This window comes from Grampus griseus (assembly GCF_964374135.1).
Source record: "Grampus griseus genome assembly, chromosome: 5".
In the NCBI taxonomy this organism is placed as follows: domain Eukaryota; kingdom Metazoa; phylum Chordata; class Mammalia; order Artiodactyla; family Delphinidae; genus Grampus; species Grampus griseus.
The window spans coordinates 114795543-114814220 of NC_138998.1; the positions used below are offsets into that span (position 1 = coordinate 114795543).

The following is an 18678-nucleotide window of genomic DNA, read 5'->3' on the forward strand; positions in this document are numbered from 1 at the left end:
ATGGATAAGGCAGCACAGCATTGGGGCTGAACATGGACTGGATTTGAATAACTCTGCTACGTATTAGTTGTATAATCCTGGGAAAATTACCTAACACATCTGTGCCTTAATTTCCCTATCTGAAAATGGGGTAAGAGGAACTACCCCTAAGTTTGTTAGAACAAAATTAATTAGTATTGTTAAAACATTTAGAACACTCCTGTACATAGTAAGCACTATTATCTATTGCTGAATAAGAAATAAATAAAAATTTAGTAAGCTTAAAACAACAAAAAATATATTATCTCAGTTTCTGTGAATCGTGACTCTGGAACTGCTTAGCTCAGTGATTCGGGCTTAGGGTCTCTCATAAGATTACATTCAAATTTGAAGTATGGCTACATCATTTGAAGCCTTGAATACCAGGTGGAAGCATTTGAAGTCACATAAGAAGCTGCCTACCTCAATAGGGCACTGTGTATTTGTTAGTCAAGTGAAATAAATGTGGATGTATCACTATTATTTCCTCATATATTTTGAATCTCCGAGCAGCAGTAGTTAAAATAACTATGAAGGAATCACAGGAACTAGTGATTGGAGAGTCAAATCTACTGTTTTTATTTAAGGGCTCATTTGAAAAGACATTTATCAAATGAACTTAAAAAAAAATTGTATTGAGTTTCTTGCCCAAAGAATAAACTTTATTAGAGAATTATAAAGTATTAATCACCAACCAAAGGATTACAGTAGTCTATTATGCAGGATTATTAACTATCTAGATTAGTTTTGGCTCTGTTATAGTCGGAAGCCATGAACTGGTATTCAGAATTTTGAGTATACTGTTCATGATACAAGAAATGTCTCTTCTAAATTAGTCAAAGAAGAGACATTTCCTGTATCATGAACAGTATACTCAAAATTCTGAATACCAATTCATGGCTTCCGACTATAACAGAGCCAAAACTAATCTAGAAAAACAAATATCATATATCGCTTATATGTGGAACCCAGAAAAATGATACAGATGAACGTATTTGCAGAGCAGAAATAGAGACACAGACGTAGAGAACAAACATATGGACACCAAGGCAGGAAGGAGCGGTGGATGAACTGGGAAATTGGGATTGACACATATACACTACTATGTATAAAACAGATAACTAATGAGAACCTACTGTACAGCACAGGGAACTCTACTTAATCCTCTGTGGTGACCTAAGTGGGAAGGAAATCCAAGTAAGAGGGGATATATGTATATGTATAGCTGATTCACTTCGCTGTACAGCAGAAACTAACAAAACATTGTAAAGCAACTGTACTCCAATAAAAATTAATTTAAAAAAAGAAAAGTAAGTAGAAAAGTAAGCAATTCCAGGGACATTCAGGATGTAGGGAATTAGGTAATAGCTGCTGAGGTCACGTGCCGTGAGCATCAGATCAGCTCTATTCCCGTTTCCTTTCTTATTTACATACCTCAAATATGTACTCTGGGCATAGTCCAGAATAGAAAATGAAGGACACAATTTAAAAAACAAACTGCAAAGTGGTATTTATTTACATTAAAATGTGAAATACCTGTATACACACAAATCTAAGAGGCACAATCTGTTATGCACAATAACTATGATCTTCAGAACATGTTATACACAACAGTATCTGCTGATACATAAGTGGTTCCAGTGAAAACAGTAAATACCAAAACATTCCTGACAAAATAAATTATTCATTCACATATTCTAATCATACAAGACAGTTAATATTTTAAAAGTTATGTACTTCAAAAAACACTAGCAAGATGTACAACCAAAATGTATTTTATGAAAAATGTCTTCAGATTATTATGCATAAATGATCCCTTTCAGAATGCATTTTTACCTTTTAAATAAACTACATTCATTTCAAGACTATTTATATATAGCCCCCTAATATGATTGAAGACATTTTTTTTAAAGGTATAACTATACTAGAGAATAGTTATGCTTTTCTAATATGCTAAACTAATGTCCCCCAATTCCAACACTGCCTATTTTTCAGAAACAATCAAATTATTTAAATTCCAATTTTAGAGTATGAGATTAGCTGCCCTGTTTTGCAAATTGTTTCCTCTAAGGACTGTTAACAGATTGTCCTGAACTATCTCATATACTGGAAAAATTCAAGCTTTTTAAAAAAAAGTCTTAAAATGCTTTAGGTTAAAGCTGGTTACTATCTATGGAGATTTTGATAAATTGAACACTTTTCTCTTAAAGACCTTTGCAAAAAGATATTTTTCAATTTTAAAATCTAGTAAAGATTTTCATAAAGTCCAAAAGAACACTTGAATATTTTCAGAACGCAGTGAAGGATTCCTCTTTGGCATTTCTCCATTTAGTTCTAAAATAAAACATGTCAACATTTTATATTTTTCTATTTACCTACTACAGACATTTTCTGTACACAAAAGTATTTGATTGAAATTGTTTTAACAGCAATTTCATTGCTAAGAAATTTTTTTTTTTTAGGATCTGCAAAAAACACTCAGATTTTTACTATGAGAAGCAGAAATGTCTTGATGTTGCTGAAATGAGCTTGCTTATTTCTCTTTTTCAGTGGTTGGAACTTCAACATCCTTTCAAATTCAACAATGGATAAAGCAGACATATTTTATATTAGCAAAACTGCTGACCAGAGTTTAATTTTTGAATATCGATAGGAAGTAGCCTCTATTAAAGAAAAAGAAAATCTTCAAATAATATGGGCATCACATAAATAAAACTACTATATTTTCTTTCTTGGTTCCTGCATCTTTTCTAAAAGGAAACAAACCAAAACTACTACAAATACGGATTTGTGGACATTTTTTTCACATTGTCTTCCACATTAGATTTCCACATTATTTCCAGTATTCGCAGACTTTTTGCTCTCATCACACACTAACCTTAAGGCTAAAAACAGTCCAAGTCTGATTAGTTTTAAATGATGGTAGGAAACAATAACAAGGTTTTTACAAATGAGTACAATTTTCCTCATTCAAAACTAAATACGGGTAAAAATCTCAGTAAAACTGAATCAAATGCAAGCTAAATTCTCCAGGGCTTACTGAAAATAAACAATGAAACAAAAACAAAAACATAAAATAAATACTGTACCTAATTACTGCTGTTTATCAATGTCTACAAAGGTCTTAAATAACAAAACAAATTTATAGTAATGACGGCTTTATTGTGACATTAACACATTTTTAAAATGTAATTAATAATTCTCTATTGTTTTCAAACCATGCAGAATCATGGAAATCCAAGCAGAGAATGACACATAGCAGATGAAGGAACTAAAATATAAATTGGTAATGAGACATTTGAATAAATCTGTAGCTATTTTAGAAAGAGAATAAATTGATCCAATAAATATATTTTGAAAGTCTGGAGAAAGCAGGTTATAGGAATAGGACACAAAACGGGATACTGAGTTTGTGAAAGTAATTTTGTTATATATGGCAGTTACTGAATATTATATATGCAGCTTATATTAATAACACTATCTCCCAGCCACTCTAAGTACCTGACATCAACACTGTCCTTCAAGTATAGTTCAAATTTAAGAGTTACATGTGATAACCAAGTAAATAAATTACCAGCTCCTGCTAATACAATTTAGTAAGAACTGGGAATCCTATAATTGGCACTAGGCAATGTTTATAGAAGACAGTTTTAAGTGCACATGGATATCTACTTCCAGAACGCAGAAAATACAGTCACCTATGCTCCTATAAGAGTTTTACCTCAATTCTTTCACTTTAGAAGTATTTGTTGAAATGGGATCTCTCCAAAATCAAGGATCAATCTGGCCACATTCAATTCTAAAACAAAATGTTCTGTAAAATTTCATATATATAAATGTTACCTTTTAGGTAAATGTGTGAGATATTTTAGAGACTTGATTTAGTGGACAGAGGTGGTCTGATAAATAGGAAGAGATCAGCAGACAAGATCTCAAATGACCATCCCTCCATAATTCAGTTGAAGTTGGTCTTTTGTAAATGCTTACTGGGAATTTCTAACGCACTGACTTGGAGAGGCCAAGAGCCTCCATCAATCCCTGCTTGGATTGCCACTCCTGTCACCACTGCCAAGTCAGGGTCTACAGACGTGTTGGGATCCTTTCCAAAGAACTCTTGAATGACTTGGCGGATTCGAGGAATTCGAGTTGAGCCCCCAACCAAAACCACCTCATCAATCTCAGTTTTTTCCAGGTGGCCTTCTTCTAACACTTGCTGAATGGGTACTAGTATTTTCTGGAAAAGATCTTCATTAAGGGAGTCGAAGAGCTTCCGTGATATTTCTGTTTCAAATAAAACCTGACTTTCTCCATTTTTCTTTTCAGGAAGGCTAGCTCCAAACATGCTGTTCACATGGGGGCTGTCTGCTGGGGAAAGTTCGTCCTTTGGCAGTTCAGTGTCACTACTCTGAGGTTCCTTCCCGTCCTTTTTCTCCACCGTTAGGAATACCGACATCTGGGCAGTCTGATGAAGAGTCAGGTTTAATTTGACCATTTCTACAGCTTGTCTTAATCTGTGGATTTCCTCTTTCCTAGAGGGTAGGAAGCCATATGTTTGATAGATCTGTTTATATAAGTACTGAAGCAATCTTTGATTGAAGTCTTGTCCTCCAAGTTTATTGTTTCCTAAGTTAAAAATTAAAAAAGTTTATATTATATTTATGAATATATGTGTATGTGTGTACATACATACGTGTGTCTGTGTAGTATGTATGTATAAATGATATTCTGGGAATAATAAGTCCTTATTTAATGTATTAAGATTTTATTCATACAAAGACTGATTAAAAATAACTGGATTAAAATGATTTTAATTCAAATGTGTACTATTAAAATACAGTGCACATCCGGGTTTAAATGATGTAATAGGAAGTATCTCAGTGATATCAAATACTTTTGCAGAAAGTAAGAAATTGAGAACACTGACCGGCTTTTAAGTAGCAATTTAAAAACACTAAATGTCATTATTTTCAACAGAAGGAAGTCCTTCTTTTAATTAAAAAGTACCAGTAAGCATTTTCTTTTTTAAAAAATCCTTTTGTTTAAATGATTAAGGGCTGAAAAGTAGAAAAAATAATTTAATTAGGAAAAGAATAATGCAATATAAATGCTCACCACTGAACTTTGTTCTAAATGGAGTCCAGTTAGGCCACCTGTAACTTAAGCTCCACAGGCTTAATTCCTGAAACTAAATTAACCTTAAAAAAAAAATTTAGAATGCAAAATACTATTATTAGATTTCCTAAAGATATCTATTTTGTGAAAAAGATTATTAAATGAAATAAACTGATCGTCCTTCATTTTAAAATAATTTCTTTCCTTCTGTTCCCTTTACCATGGAGGTGAAAACTACTGGCTCAGTTAGCTACAAATGGCAGTATATTTATTTGACTTACAGGATGTCCAGTTATTTTTTGAGACTTAACTTTTTGCTATAAATACAATAAGTGGTGGCATAAGATTACATGTACAGAAGATTACCAAAATGAACGCAAAGAATATGGAAAAATTTATAAATGAACACTTTACACATTAGATATGTTAACGTGCCTCAATCTCTTTAACGCTCCCTCTATTTTTCTTACCAGACATCGCTCGGGTTAAAAACATTCCTCCTTGTTTATTCAGCAATGACACATCTAGAGTTCCTCCGCCCAAATCTATCACCAAGACGTGAAAGACATCAGCTTTGTGGAGACCATAGGCCATAGCTGCTGCTGTGGGTTCATTTATTACTCTTAAGATCTTCAGTCCTATAAAATTGGTTGGAGGGAAGAACAATCATGAGAGGACACTATTAAGAAATTTCTTCTCACTTAATCTTACAACACATTAGTATCTTCTCTGATGTGAACTCCACTGAGTACACAGTCACAAACCCAATAAAAATAATGACATGGGATGGGTAAATATACGTTCTTCTAAATGGATGTCATTAAAATTATTCTAAAAGAAGATTATAGTATAAAGAAATAAAGGCCCAGATTCACGGAATACATCATTCTATTATTTATTAATACTTAATTTTTAAAAATCTCTCAGCCTCTTCTAATTTTCCTATTTTACTTGGGAATAAACTTAATAAGTTTATTATTATACTTAATAATAAACTTAAATAAGCAAATAAACTTTGGTCATTATGCACTGTAACAAACTGCTATAGAAATGAGGTAAGCTTAGTGTGCTCTTCTTTTAAAAATGACTTTTTGATAAAAAGAACACATGAATAAACAGAGAAGAAATGATAATAAAATGAAAAATCCAGATGATAGGCTCCAATAGCTACAATGACACTTTTAAAAAGTACTTAAGATGCAAGACCCTTGAATGCAAATCTGAAATATACAGCAAAATCTGACTTCAAGGTAAAGTTAAACAGTAAACATGCAAGCAAAAGATCAGATTTCCTTGAGCAAAACTCCTGCTTTAAACTAACTGCCACACATAACGAGCGGCCGTGAAAGTAGTATGGCTTTATGTATCACGAGCCATAGAAACTAGTCAAACTCTGAAGAATTTATTCAAAGACCATAATACCTTCCCCTTAGCTCTCTGACTTCATCACTCACTCTGCTCTGGCCACACTGGCCAACTTCCTATCTTCTTATGTACCAGCAAATTCTCATTTTATGGCTGCTACACTGGCACTCTCTCTCCTACAACACAGTTCCTCCATATATCTGCTTGGTTCACAACCTTGCTTCCTTCAAATCTGCTTAAATGTCACTTTCTCAATGAGGTCTACCTGACCGCTCTCTTTAAAACCTGCAAATCCCCCTATTCTCTGATCACCCACCCTCTCCTCTTATCCTGTCTTTTTTTCTACGGCAAGGTACTTTCTGACATACATTGTATCAAGGCTCTCAACCAGAGGTCATTTTGTTCCTCTGGGGACAATTGGCATTATCTGGAGACATAAAATTATCACTACTTGGTGGGGAGAGTGCCACTACCTTCGAGTGTGTACAGGCTAGGGGTGCTTCAAAATGCCCTATAATACACAGGACAGTTCCCCACAGCAAAGAATAATCCAGCCCCAAATGTTAATAATGCTAAGTAAGAAATGCCATAATATACTTATCTTCAAGGCTGATTTTCTGTTCCCTCCAACAGAATACAAGCTCCATGAGAAAATGGATTTATCTGTTTTGTTTACCTAGGCACTTAATACTTGCTGAATGGTGTTGAATGAATTTTCTCCCACCTCAGATTTTTAAAAAACATTATATTATATTCATCTTAACATTAAAAGAATTTTAGAAGAAAAAATTCCTCATTGCTAATGTGTGTCCATGTTCTTTCTTAGCCTTTCTCATATGCCTGATAGGCTGCTGTCATAATATACACATTTTACATTGCACCATGGGGCTTTCTAAATTGTTTGTAAACTTGTATAAAAATCCATCTGACTTATCTACCATATAGTTTGTCTAGGTGCCTAGTTAGGTGGTTTGCAAATGACACACATTACTATAGATTTTCAGCCTAACAAAATTTTGAGCAAAATGTAACTCAGGCAAGTGATATTACCTGCAAGGTTAGCAGCTTGAATTGTCGAATTTCTCTGTTTTAGATCAAATTCTGCTGGTACAGAAATAACAGCATTGGCAACTGGCATTCCAAGATATTCCTCTGCCATTTCCTTTAATTTCAACAACAGTCTAGAGCCAACATATTCTGGGGAAACGGTGATCGTCTCATTACTTGTCACAGAAAACTCAACCATTCCATTTTTGTTTAAAACCTGTGAATAAGATTTGCAAAGATAAAAAAATATATATATAAAACTGTGTGTGTATATATCTACATATACATACATACACATACACTAACACACATACATATGGAATGTATTCAATCAAAACTTACCTTTAAAGGGTCATAAAATTCATTTGTTATCTAGCAAGTGCATTTACTAAGATTAGAAGTTATTAAAAGTCATACTTTAAAAGTTATAAAATGAATCCACTCCACAGTTCTCAATAAGAGCAGAAAAATAAAATTCATTACTAAGCATATAATTGAAACATAGAAGATTCTCCATATATATCTGTTAAATGAAAGAAAAGATGAATGATAAAATAGAAGGAATAACAGTGGCTAAGTCATGTTTGTGACTCAAGATCTTCTTTTTTAAAAAATTAATTTATTTCCAAAAGTAATAAATAATTGAAAGAATGTTCTGGTACATATTAACAAGAATAATTTTAGTACTTCGATATGTTCTTATCTAAGAATTAATATAACTCACATTCTTGTTTCCATGGAAACATGTATTAGCATCTTTTTCCTGCTAATGTAGTTGTACATTTGTACATTTAAAAAATTAGACTAATTCTAAAACATACTAGTTTCACCAATAGTTTGTATTAACATCAATAGTAAAAGAGAATTAGTCTGTTCTAAGAAATTATAAGAAGTTTACCCCAATCATTCAAGACTACATAATTAGTTTTCAATTAAGAAAATCTGACCTTCCAAAAAGTATTTTACCTGCCTGGGGAAAATAAAAACAAGCTATGAACACTTAAAATAAGGTCCTTAAAATAAGACCCAAATATACCAGTACCTTCAGAGTGATCATGAAACAGAAACAACAAAAAAACATGATCACTTAGAAACTTAAAACAAACAAAAAAAACCTTTAAAATAACTCTTGCATCAATAAGTAATGTACCCAAAGCTGTAATTTAGAGGAAACTGTATAGCTTTATATGATTTTATCATTACATAAGAAAAATTACAAATTAGTAAAGGGTCTTAAGAAAGAAGCTAAAAGAGAACAAAGAAGTAAACCTAAGAAATGCCTGGAGAGATTGTTTTTTTGCTCCTTTGAAAATGAATAAAAATTTGAGAATTTTTATGATGCGTTAATCAATAAGCAGCACTGATACCACTATTTTAAAATCTATTTATTTAGAATCTCACTTCATAATTAACCAAAAGGGTGGGGGGAACCCTACATGGAATAAACATTTAAATGTTTAAAAGAAAAAAAACTCAGCAAAACCTAAACCTACAAATACTTATATAAAAGCATTAGAAAAAAAGTACAAGTGGATAGGATGGGAAAGGCCACTGTAAGCATGGTAAGAGTCCAAAAACATTTTTAAAAAATTATTAAGAGATGATTTTACCACATAAAAATTTAACAGTCTTGACAGTTCAAAAATAAAATTATACGTCAGTTTTATTAAAAAAAAGGAAAAAATACTGAAAACACATCACAAAGGTATTTTATAGTCATTAAGGGAATGATAAACACCCCAAAAGAAAACAGGACAAAGGGTAAGAAGTGGATCACTAAAGAAAATGAAAATGCCAATAAACACATTTTTAAAAGTCTGACCTCAACAGAAATCACAGGAATGCAAATTAATACAAGATACCATTTTTTATTTATCTATTGGCAAAGATTGAAAAACAATAACTAGTGAAGATACAGGCAGTCTAAAAAATAGGTAAGGGCACATAAACTTTTCGGTGCACAATCTGGCAATACAAATCAAAACACTTAAAAACATGCAATCATTTGGCCTATCAATTCCAGTTCTTGAATTCAAATTTAGGAAATTATCAGAGAAGTGTAAAAACACACATGTACAAGGATATTCACTGAAGCTCCAATAATAGTGGAAAACCAGGGAAAAAATAAAACTTACACTGACAGAGACTGGACAATTAATTGGCGGAACAGTCGTTTCACAAAACCATGAAAGATAATGATGTGAGCCCACTGACTAACTGTCCATGATATATTGATGAGTTTCAAACAAGTCATTACACAGCATGCCTAGTATGATCTCTTTTTATGAATATAAATATGTATACACACAAACACAGGAAGAATATCTATTTATCCATCCACTCATCTATAGGTACTGGGGCTTCATTAGCCTCCGGCTACAATGAAAGAGCTGTGCAGACATTCTGAGGATAGCAGAGTGAGGAGATGGTAATGTCCTAAGTCCTCAGTAATACTGCGGGACCACTGAATTAGCTAACCCTGGAGCTGCTGTGGGATTGTTTGTTATATGAGATAATATAACTTCCAGGCAAACTGAGTCTGTTGAAATAGAATGTTTTGTAACTTGAAGCCAAAGCAGTAATTGAAACAGTATGCTGAACTTAAGTTAAAATAGATTTTGGCTTCACTTACCTTAAATGGGTATCTGCCAATTTCAGCTTCTAGCTCTTCTGGGGTAAAAATCTTGCCTATGAATCTTTTAGCGTCATATATTGTGTTCTGAGGATTTGAGTCCGCCAGCTCTAAGCTTTCATACCCCACATAAACATCGTTGTCAGTAAAGGACACCATGCTGGGTAGGCTGACGTGCCCATTTTCATCTGGAATGACCTTTACTTTTCCTGTTCCAGGAAAAAACACCCCAACTGAACAGTAGGTAGTGCCAAGGTCAATTCCAATCACCTTAGGAGTAGGCAGTGGTAAATACTGTTGCGCGAAATAGCCAGCCAACAGGAGAGTCAGAACAGCTGATCCTGAAATACAGGCAAATTACAAGTTGCGTCTTATCAAACTAGTACAATGTGCAAAATTACAACAGTAAAATCCCTTTACTATCACGCTTCCATACTAGACTAAAAATACTGTCCAAATATTTTCTTTTATAGTACTCACGATAACATTTCTCAAACATCAAGTTTTTCATAATGCAAACTGACTATAATACAATTAAAATGAAGTAACAACAAAAACAAACAAACAAAAAACCCCCTGTATGTTTGTGTGCTTCACTTATGGGTGAGTAAAGGAATAAAAAATAAAAACATTTCGATAATAATTGTGCTAATGCTGACAGGAGAAGTCATTCATCTGGAGCAAAAGCTAGAATATAATCCAATTCTTGATCAAATGATATTTAGATTTTATAGTTTTATAATTAGCTTTAGATATCATTATTAAAAAGAAACTAGCATTAAAATTTCCACAGCAAAAGCTCTGTTATTGTAAACGTGAAACTCTTTATATCCCCTCTCTTTTTTCCTTTCAAAAGGATGAAATGGATAAACTGGATTAAAATAATTTTGGAAATTGCTTAGATATTTTTAAACGGTCACTTCATAACAGAACATAGTTAACTTTTTCTGTATTAAATACGAGTTGAGGACATCTTGCAGAGGTGATATTTCGGAGAAGAATTAAAAGTGTGTAACCCTGATGATAACATAAATGGAAGCTCTTAGAAGTCAGGTTTTAGTCACGCTGTATTCCCTGCACCAATGGTTCCCAGCCAGTAGAAGACTGTTCAATAAATATTAATTGCTGAAAAAGCCAAATACGAACAAACGCCACGCAGACTGTAAACATAAGTGATGGAGAAAGAAGTCAATTCGTATTTACAGCTAACCTGTTATTTGGTTTCAGGAGGCTGTGCTATACACCTGTGTCCATCCACGTTACATACAACTCAAAACACCAATTTGTAGGAGTCGGCTTTACTAATTATTAGGTCATCCTCATCAACACATAATGAAATGACATCAGGTGCCAATCCCACCTTCCTCTTGCCCCTACGTACACATTTTCGGAAGCATTTCATCACCTTCTCCTCCGGAGAGGGTAATTCCTACCCGGATTGGTGGAAAGAACACTGGACTATACATCAAAGAGGTATCTGACTCTCTCAAAATCCAGCATCCCATGAGTCTACAGCTCGGGATGCTGCTGCTGTTCCTCTCCCTTCCTCCACAAAGGGGTCTAGGGATCTAGGAGATGCACATTCTGGCAGCGTCTCAAAGGCCCCAATTCAACCAACGATTCAAAAATCGACGTTGCGTAGGAAAGAACCCTTCCCGAGGCCCAACGTCCCTGGGATGTATGCAGAGGTCGCCGCCGGCCTTACCCGGGCCTACTGCGGCTCGGGCCTTCCTAGAGGCGACCCCCAACCCGGCGTCGCGAACAGCCCCAAACCGCCTCTGAGTCACCTTTCTGGCGCCCTACCCGCTGCGCCAGCGGGATCCAGCAGATGCAACAACGACCCCAACACCCCGGCCTCCCTCAACCGCTCAGGTGCCCGCAACAGCGCAAAGGACCCTCCTGATCACTGACCTAAGATCGTCATCTCTCCGGCCATCACAGTCCCGCCGAAGAGGCTTAGGATGACTGTACCGGACGTGAGGCACCGCCCCCACGCCGCCCGGCCGCCCCGTGCTCCTCTGGGAAATGTAGTCCTGTTGCTCTGACGCGGCCCGAGAAGCTACATCTCGAACCAGAGAAAGGACTTCCTTTACCGTGAGGACGCGGGCATGAGGGCCCCCATTCAACCGCTGCCAGGGGCGCCCGAGCCGCCCTCCCACGCAACGGACTACAGAGCCAATTAGGCTGGGGTGGAGGAGCGCTAACAAGAGGGACTGGAGTTTCTAACCAAACCTGTAGCGCCTGGAGCCAACTTGAGGTAAAAACAGTGTTTTTAGCACCGCCTCGCCGCTTTGCCTTCTGGGAAGTGTAGTTACGGCCTGACCCATTCGCCTGAGGGACAGTGAGCACCATTAGGTTATTGCGTTTTAGGGTGATGTCCCTAACAAGGCCCAGGATCCAGCGTTTGTTATTTCGTTCTTTCTACCTTTTAAAGCGTTCTCGTTTGCCTGCGATCTGGATTCCAGATTGCGGGGGAGGGGGGGGGGGTTGTCCCAAACATTCCCCCCGCCCCCGCCCCTCGCTCCAGCATCCCTAGAAGAGCCCCTGCCACAGTGCGGGCGTAGAGGGAGGCAGGGGCTGGCGACCCTGGAACTTGGATACGATCCTCACTCCTGTGCTTTCGTTTTGGAAAAAAGGAATTCGAGGAATCCTCAGTTAATGCAATTTATCCAAAGGAGCAGGGACACATTTTCCTCTATTGCTAACACTGAAGAGTGCCGTTGAAAAGAAAAAAGTAAACGAAATACCTTAAGTTTCTCTTGAATTAAGTTATAAGTGGCAGGAATTGTTTTCATGCACAAATCACTTAACATGCAATGGCCATTTAGGACACTTGTGAACTGTTTTTCTGGTTCTAGTCTTAAATAGACCCGAGTTTTCTCGCTTCTTGGTCCCTAGTGTACTTTATGTGTGCTCTCCACTTTCGTGTATATTTTAAATGTGTCATAATGTAAAGAATAAAAAGCATGTGTGCCTATAGTGAGTAGTGTTCACTACCATTTCCTTATGAAGAATGCATAATTCAAACACTCAGTTCCTGAATATTACTGGGTATAATGATCATGTTAACATTTATTGAGCACAGTGTTAGCCACTAGTAACAACCAGAAGGAGAGACAGAAGATAAACACATAAATGTAATTTATTATGGTGTGTAACATAATTGCAATATGGCCATAGGGCAGAAACAGGATTGAATAAAGGCTGTATAATTTTACCTTGAAGAGACGACTTGGTGGAAGATAATACGTCTAAGCAGTACTTTGAAGAGTAAAAGGGAGCCACGAGATGGGTTGATGGGATAATAAGAAGCAGTTGGCTGGAGGTGTTCTAGGAAGAGGGAACTGAATTACCAAGAGTGTGGAAGCAGAAGGCAATCTCATAGAAGGCTGCTGGATCATAAAGCATGAGGTGGAAGTTTCAGAGATAGAACTAGAGGTGTAAACCAAATCAGGAGGATTAGTCATTTGTGGCAGGCACTGGTCATTGCCATTCTCCTTGCCACCCACCCCTTCCTCCTTGCTAATAGGAACAAAAATTACTGGTAAGACTATCCCAGTTGTTTGTCAGGGGTATAGTAATGTTATTAAGAACAGAAAACACCAGAGTTGGGAAATAAGGATGAGGGCAGGGATATGGAAAGAAATGTGGATATACTGATTTCTTCATTTTTCCTAGCAGGGAGTTAATAGGTATTATGTAGAATGGCGAATTTCAGAAATAGAAACATAAGTAGATCATTTAAGTTTATGAAGGCAACTTCCTGAAGGACCAAAAACTGATAAAACTTATAGAAAAATGAATAGGTTATTAAGAATAAGTGGGATAAAATTAAAATGTACATTTTTTCAGTTTTTCACGGAGGAATGTCAGTATATATAATTTAAAGTTAAACTTTTAAAATCTATATAGCAAAATATATCAACAAAGGAAGCAGTAAAACCAAAAAATATATCAGATGACAGATTTAAGATCAATTTTTATTATATTTATAAATATAAATGGGCTAGACTAAAAACTGGCACATTGTCAGATTTTCTTTTTTTTTTTTTAATGCAGTTGTAGCTATTTATGAGAGAATTTTTGAGTGGATAACTAAATGAAGTTCATAGCTTGAAAATATCCTAGAGGGCAAGGTGGACCTACCCCTTATTTACAGAGAGAAAAATAAAAGGCCAAGAGAAGTCAAGAAAATTATGCTCTCAATTAGCATTCATTCTCTTAATAAATTAAACCTTACCTTCAATTTAGTGATTAGAGGTAGGTAATCTTTAAAAATAGTAGGCAGAGTGAAAATTGTCTAATTATATATCCCAGTAATTCACATTATTATTTCAGAAATGTGCTCCATTAGGAAACTCATTGCCAAATAATTAAAATCTTACAACATATCAATGTAATTCAGAGGACAAATTGCCCTTGTTGTTGTTTAAGAAAAATTCATTCAATGGAAAATTGATCCAGTTCTCTGCACATTCATTAAAAGAGTAAGCGTATTGAAATTACAACTTACTGTGCATTACATTTTTAGACTGTATGAAACACTATAATATTTGAACATAAAAAATTATTCCTTTGTTAAAATTATGCCATAACAGGACAAATCTCATTTAATGAACCGGAATATGTGTACTTTTTTTTCTTTTACTAGAGTGTTATGGCTTCATATATTTCTATCTTCTGGGGACTGAACATTTATTACATGAAGATTTTTCATGTAGAGGTATAGTTAGTAATAAATTTGGTTTGTAACTAAAAAGCTGATGCCAGTGTTGTTTTTTCAAAGAATCTATTACACTTCAGAATCTTTGATAAATGTATTTGCTATTTAGTTTGAAAATATCTTTTATTTTGGATATTGCCTGTACGTTTCCAATGAATTTACATGGAAATATATATTACATATGTCCCCAATAAGTAACATATTGTCTTTTAAAAATATATTTCTGATCAAAGCAAAACATAATAAAAACTTAAAGGCATAAGAAGGCATTAATACTTCTTACATGATCAACAATATATATCCCAAACAATAAACCAGACAAAACTTAGAATTATTACCAGTAAAACTGAGAATGAAATAAGTATACCCGTTTACAACTATTATAGAGCATTGCTCTGGAGTTAACAGCCAGTGCAAGAGAATAAAATAGAAGTATAAATTTGGAGAAAGAATAAAGAAGAAAATGTATGATTCTTTTCTAATTATATAATTATTGTCTTAATTCAGACAACTGTAACAAAATGCCACAGACTGGGTAGCTCATAAACAACAGAAATTTACTTCTCACAGTTCTGGAGTCCAAGTTCTGTGAAGTCCAAGATCAAGGCACTGGCAGATTTGATGTCCGGGAAGAACCTGCTTTCTGGTTCATAGAAAGCTATCTTGTCTTTGTGTCTTCACAGAGTGGAAGGGACAAGGTAACTCTCTGGAGTCTCTTTGATAAGGGTACTAACCCCATTCAGGAGTGTTCCACCCTCAAGATCCAGTCACCTCCTAAGGTCCCACCTTATAACACCATCACATTGGGGATTAAGTTTTAATATATGTATGGTAGGGGCACAAACACAAACATTCAGTCTATAGCAATTATATACATGGCAAAATTAGCACACCAAAAATATCTGAGAAACAATAAGAATTGAATAAGGGGCTCCTTTAATAATATTGTGCACAAATAATTTTCCTATATGCAAACAATAACCAGTTAGAAAAATATGGCAGGAAAGATCCTGTTTAATGTAGAAACAAAAAGGTAAAACCCATAGAATTAAATTTAAAAATAAAAGGAGAAACTTTCAAACTCCCCTAAGACTAGAACAATATATTTAAGTAAATGAAAGATAAAACCTTCTTGGATAGGAAAACTCAATAAATTTATTATAGAAAATTTTAAACATACGTAAAATAAATTAATTACATGTACTTTATCCAGATTCAATAATTATCAACTAGTGACTAATCATGTTTCGTATCTATTTCCACCCATTCCCCATTCCATATTAGTTTGAAACTAGTAGAAAATAGATATATTTTTTATCTTTAAATTTTCAATAAATATATTTAAAAATTAATAATTTGCAAATACACATTGTCAAACCCAAATATTAAAAATAATTCTCTACTATTAAGAATCTAGTTAGTACTCAAATTTCCAATTGCTTCATAAATATTATATCGTTTTCCAGTTTGGTCCATTGACTTAGAATTCAAATAAAGTCTACAACTTGCAGTTTTAAAAAAATTGTCCTCCAAGGTTTTGTATAGTCTGAATTTTGCTGATTACATCTCTATGGTATAAACATGTTTGTTCCTTTTGTGTATCTAGTAAAGATTGTTAGTTGGATATGGTAGTTTGATCGAATTTAGGCTCTTTTTTGTTTTATTCTTGCAAGACTATTTTGTCTTTGGTCATGTGTTTTTCTATTGGAAGGTAAATAATACTTGGTTGTCTCCCTTTTAGTTGATGATTAATGCCCAAGCTCATTAATTTATTAAGCATTGCAAAACAATGATATTCTATTTTTCCTTCTTTGTTAGGTGGAATATATTTGTAAGCAAGAACTTCTCTCATTTACTATTTGATTACCTAGTGGCATAGTTTATGTAAAAAGGCAAGATTAACGCTTGATTTGTTCTCTTTACTTTCTACTTTTAAAAATAATCAGCTTACTTGCATCCTCCAGTGGTGACCAGTTAATTTGTTGTTATTGTTATTGTTGTGTGGTGATATATGTTCCAATCTATTTTAATTATTATCCTTTTAATACTTAGATTTTCTTAACTTTGGCCAGTGGCAGCCTCTTCAAAATTCACTGTTGAGTGCTTTTACCACAACCCCAGTAGGCTTTACTTATTTCCTTGCTACTTGCTCTGAAAAGATGCCTCAGGATCCCCTTATTCTTTTATTTTGCCTCATATTTATTATTAGCCATACCTCCAAGGATCCCTGCTTGGATTTGGTATTTAGAGACCATAATTTGTGAGATAGGGAGTTACTGTTTTAAAGATGCAATTCTCCTTATATTTTTAATTTCAATGAAATATCAAATACAATGCCAGAAGGATATTTTATAACTTGACAAAATGACAATAAAACTCATTTGGAATATTTAGGAATAAGAATTTAATGAGAAAGCCCTTTCACATGTTAAAATAAATGACAAAGCTACAAAAATCAAAACAACTTTATACTATAGAGGAAATAGAAAATAGACCAAAGAAGAAAGTGGCATTTCCTTTAAAATGAGGAGAAAGGGAGAGATGGGGTATCCAATAAGTTTTATTGGAACAGTTGGTTATGTCCTTAACCATAGAGATATTTTACTTTAACATCAAAATAAATTCCAGATGGATGAAAGATTTAATTCAAAAAGTATAGGTGGTTTCATTCATTCACTTGGGATTTGAAGAAGTATTTCAAATTAAAACTTAAAACCCAGAAATTGTGAAGCAAAACTATACAAAAAAAGAGAAATTTCATTATATAGAATTTTAAATTATTCATATATAAATATATATGAAGTCAAAAGACAAATGACAAGCTGAGGAAATATTAAACATACATGAGATACAAGAGAGATTAACTTCCTTACTTTACAGAGAGCTCCTCTAAATATAAATATTTACAACCTAATTAAAATATCATAAAAGTTATTAATAACCAATTAATAGAAAGAAAATAAAAATGCAAGTGCAGAGTCCGCACCAGAGAATCAGTGTCTCTTAAATTTTGCACTCTGGTTATGGCCCTGTGACAAAGTAGACTCCGAAGCAAGAAGTATTATTAGATGTAAAAAGGAATATTTCATGATAATAAAGGATAACAGCAATCTTAAATTTGCATATGCCTAAAAAAAGAGCTTTGAAATATATAAAGCTAAAATTGACATAGCTTTAAAAACACATACAGGAAAAAGTAAAACCCAGAACCATAGATGGACATTTTAGCATACCACTCTCAGTAACAGAACATGACATTATCATCATATGACATTTCTCTGTGTGTCTCAGTGTATCTTTAGTTGGCCATTTTCTTATAAGGACATCAGTAATATTGGATTGAGAAACCACTCTACTCCATTGTAGAGTTTTACCTAATTACATGTGCAACAATCCTAACTTTCAAATAAGGTCACACTCTGAGGTACTGAAGGTTAGGACTTCAGCATATCTTTTTTTGGGAGGGGGACACAATTCAACTTATAACAGACAGCAAAAAGTCATGTTACTCTTTTGATTTACATTTATTTAAATGTGATTAGTGTTTCTTTCCATTTACCACTCCTATCCTTGAACTATTGCTATGTTATATTTTGTACATAGAGTATGTTATTAACCCCACAAGGCGTACTTATTATTACTTTTAAATCATAAATATGCATTTGATTTAACTTTAACTTTTATAGTGTTCATTTCTTTCATCTTTGACTATTTTCTTTCAACTTGAAAATATTCCTTTCATGGGCTTCCCTGGTGGCACAGTGGTTGAGAGTCCGCCTGC

General features: G+C 34.3%; 1 protein-coding gene across 1 annotated transcript; it reads right to left on the minus strand.

The window, feature by feature from the left end:
* Positions 1–1502: 1502 nt before the first annotated feature.
* HSPA13 (heat shock protein family A (Hsp70) member 13) lies at positions 1503–12129 on the minus strand. The gene is made up of 5 exons (XM_082655092.1): positions 12086–12129; positions 10175–10515; positions 7546–7759; positions 5601–5768; positions 1503–4641 (listed from the first exon to the last, which is right to left on the minus strand). The coding sequence occupies exons 1-5, from the start codon at positions 12108–12110 to the stop codon at positions 3974–3976; spliced, it is 1416 nt and encodes a 471-aa protein (XP_082511218.1). The 5' UTR covers positions 12111–12129; the 3' UTR covers positions 1503–3973.
* Positions 12130–18678: the final 6549 nt, after the last annotated feature.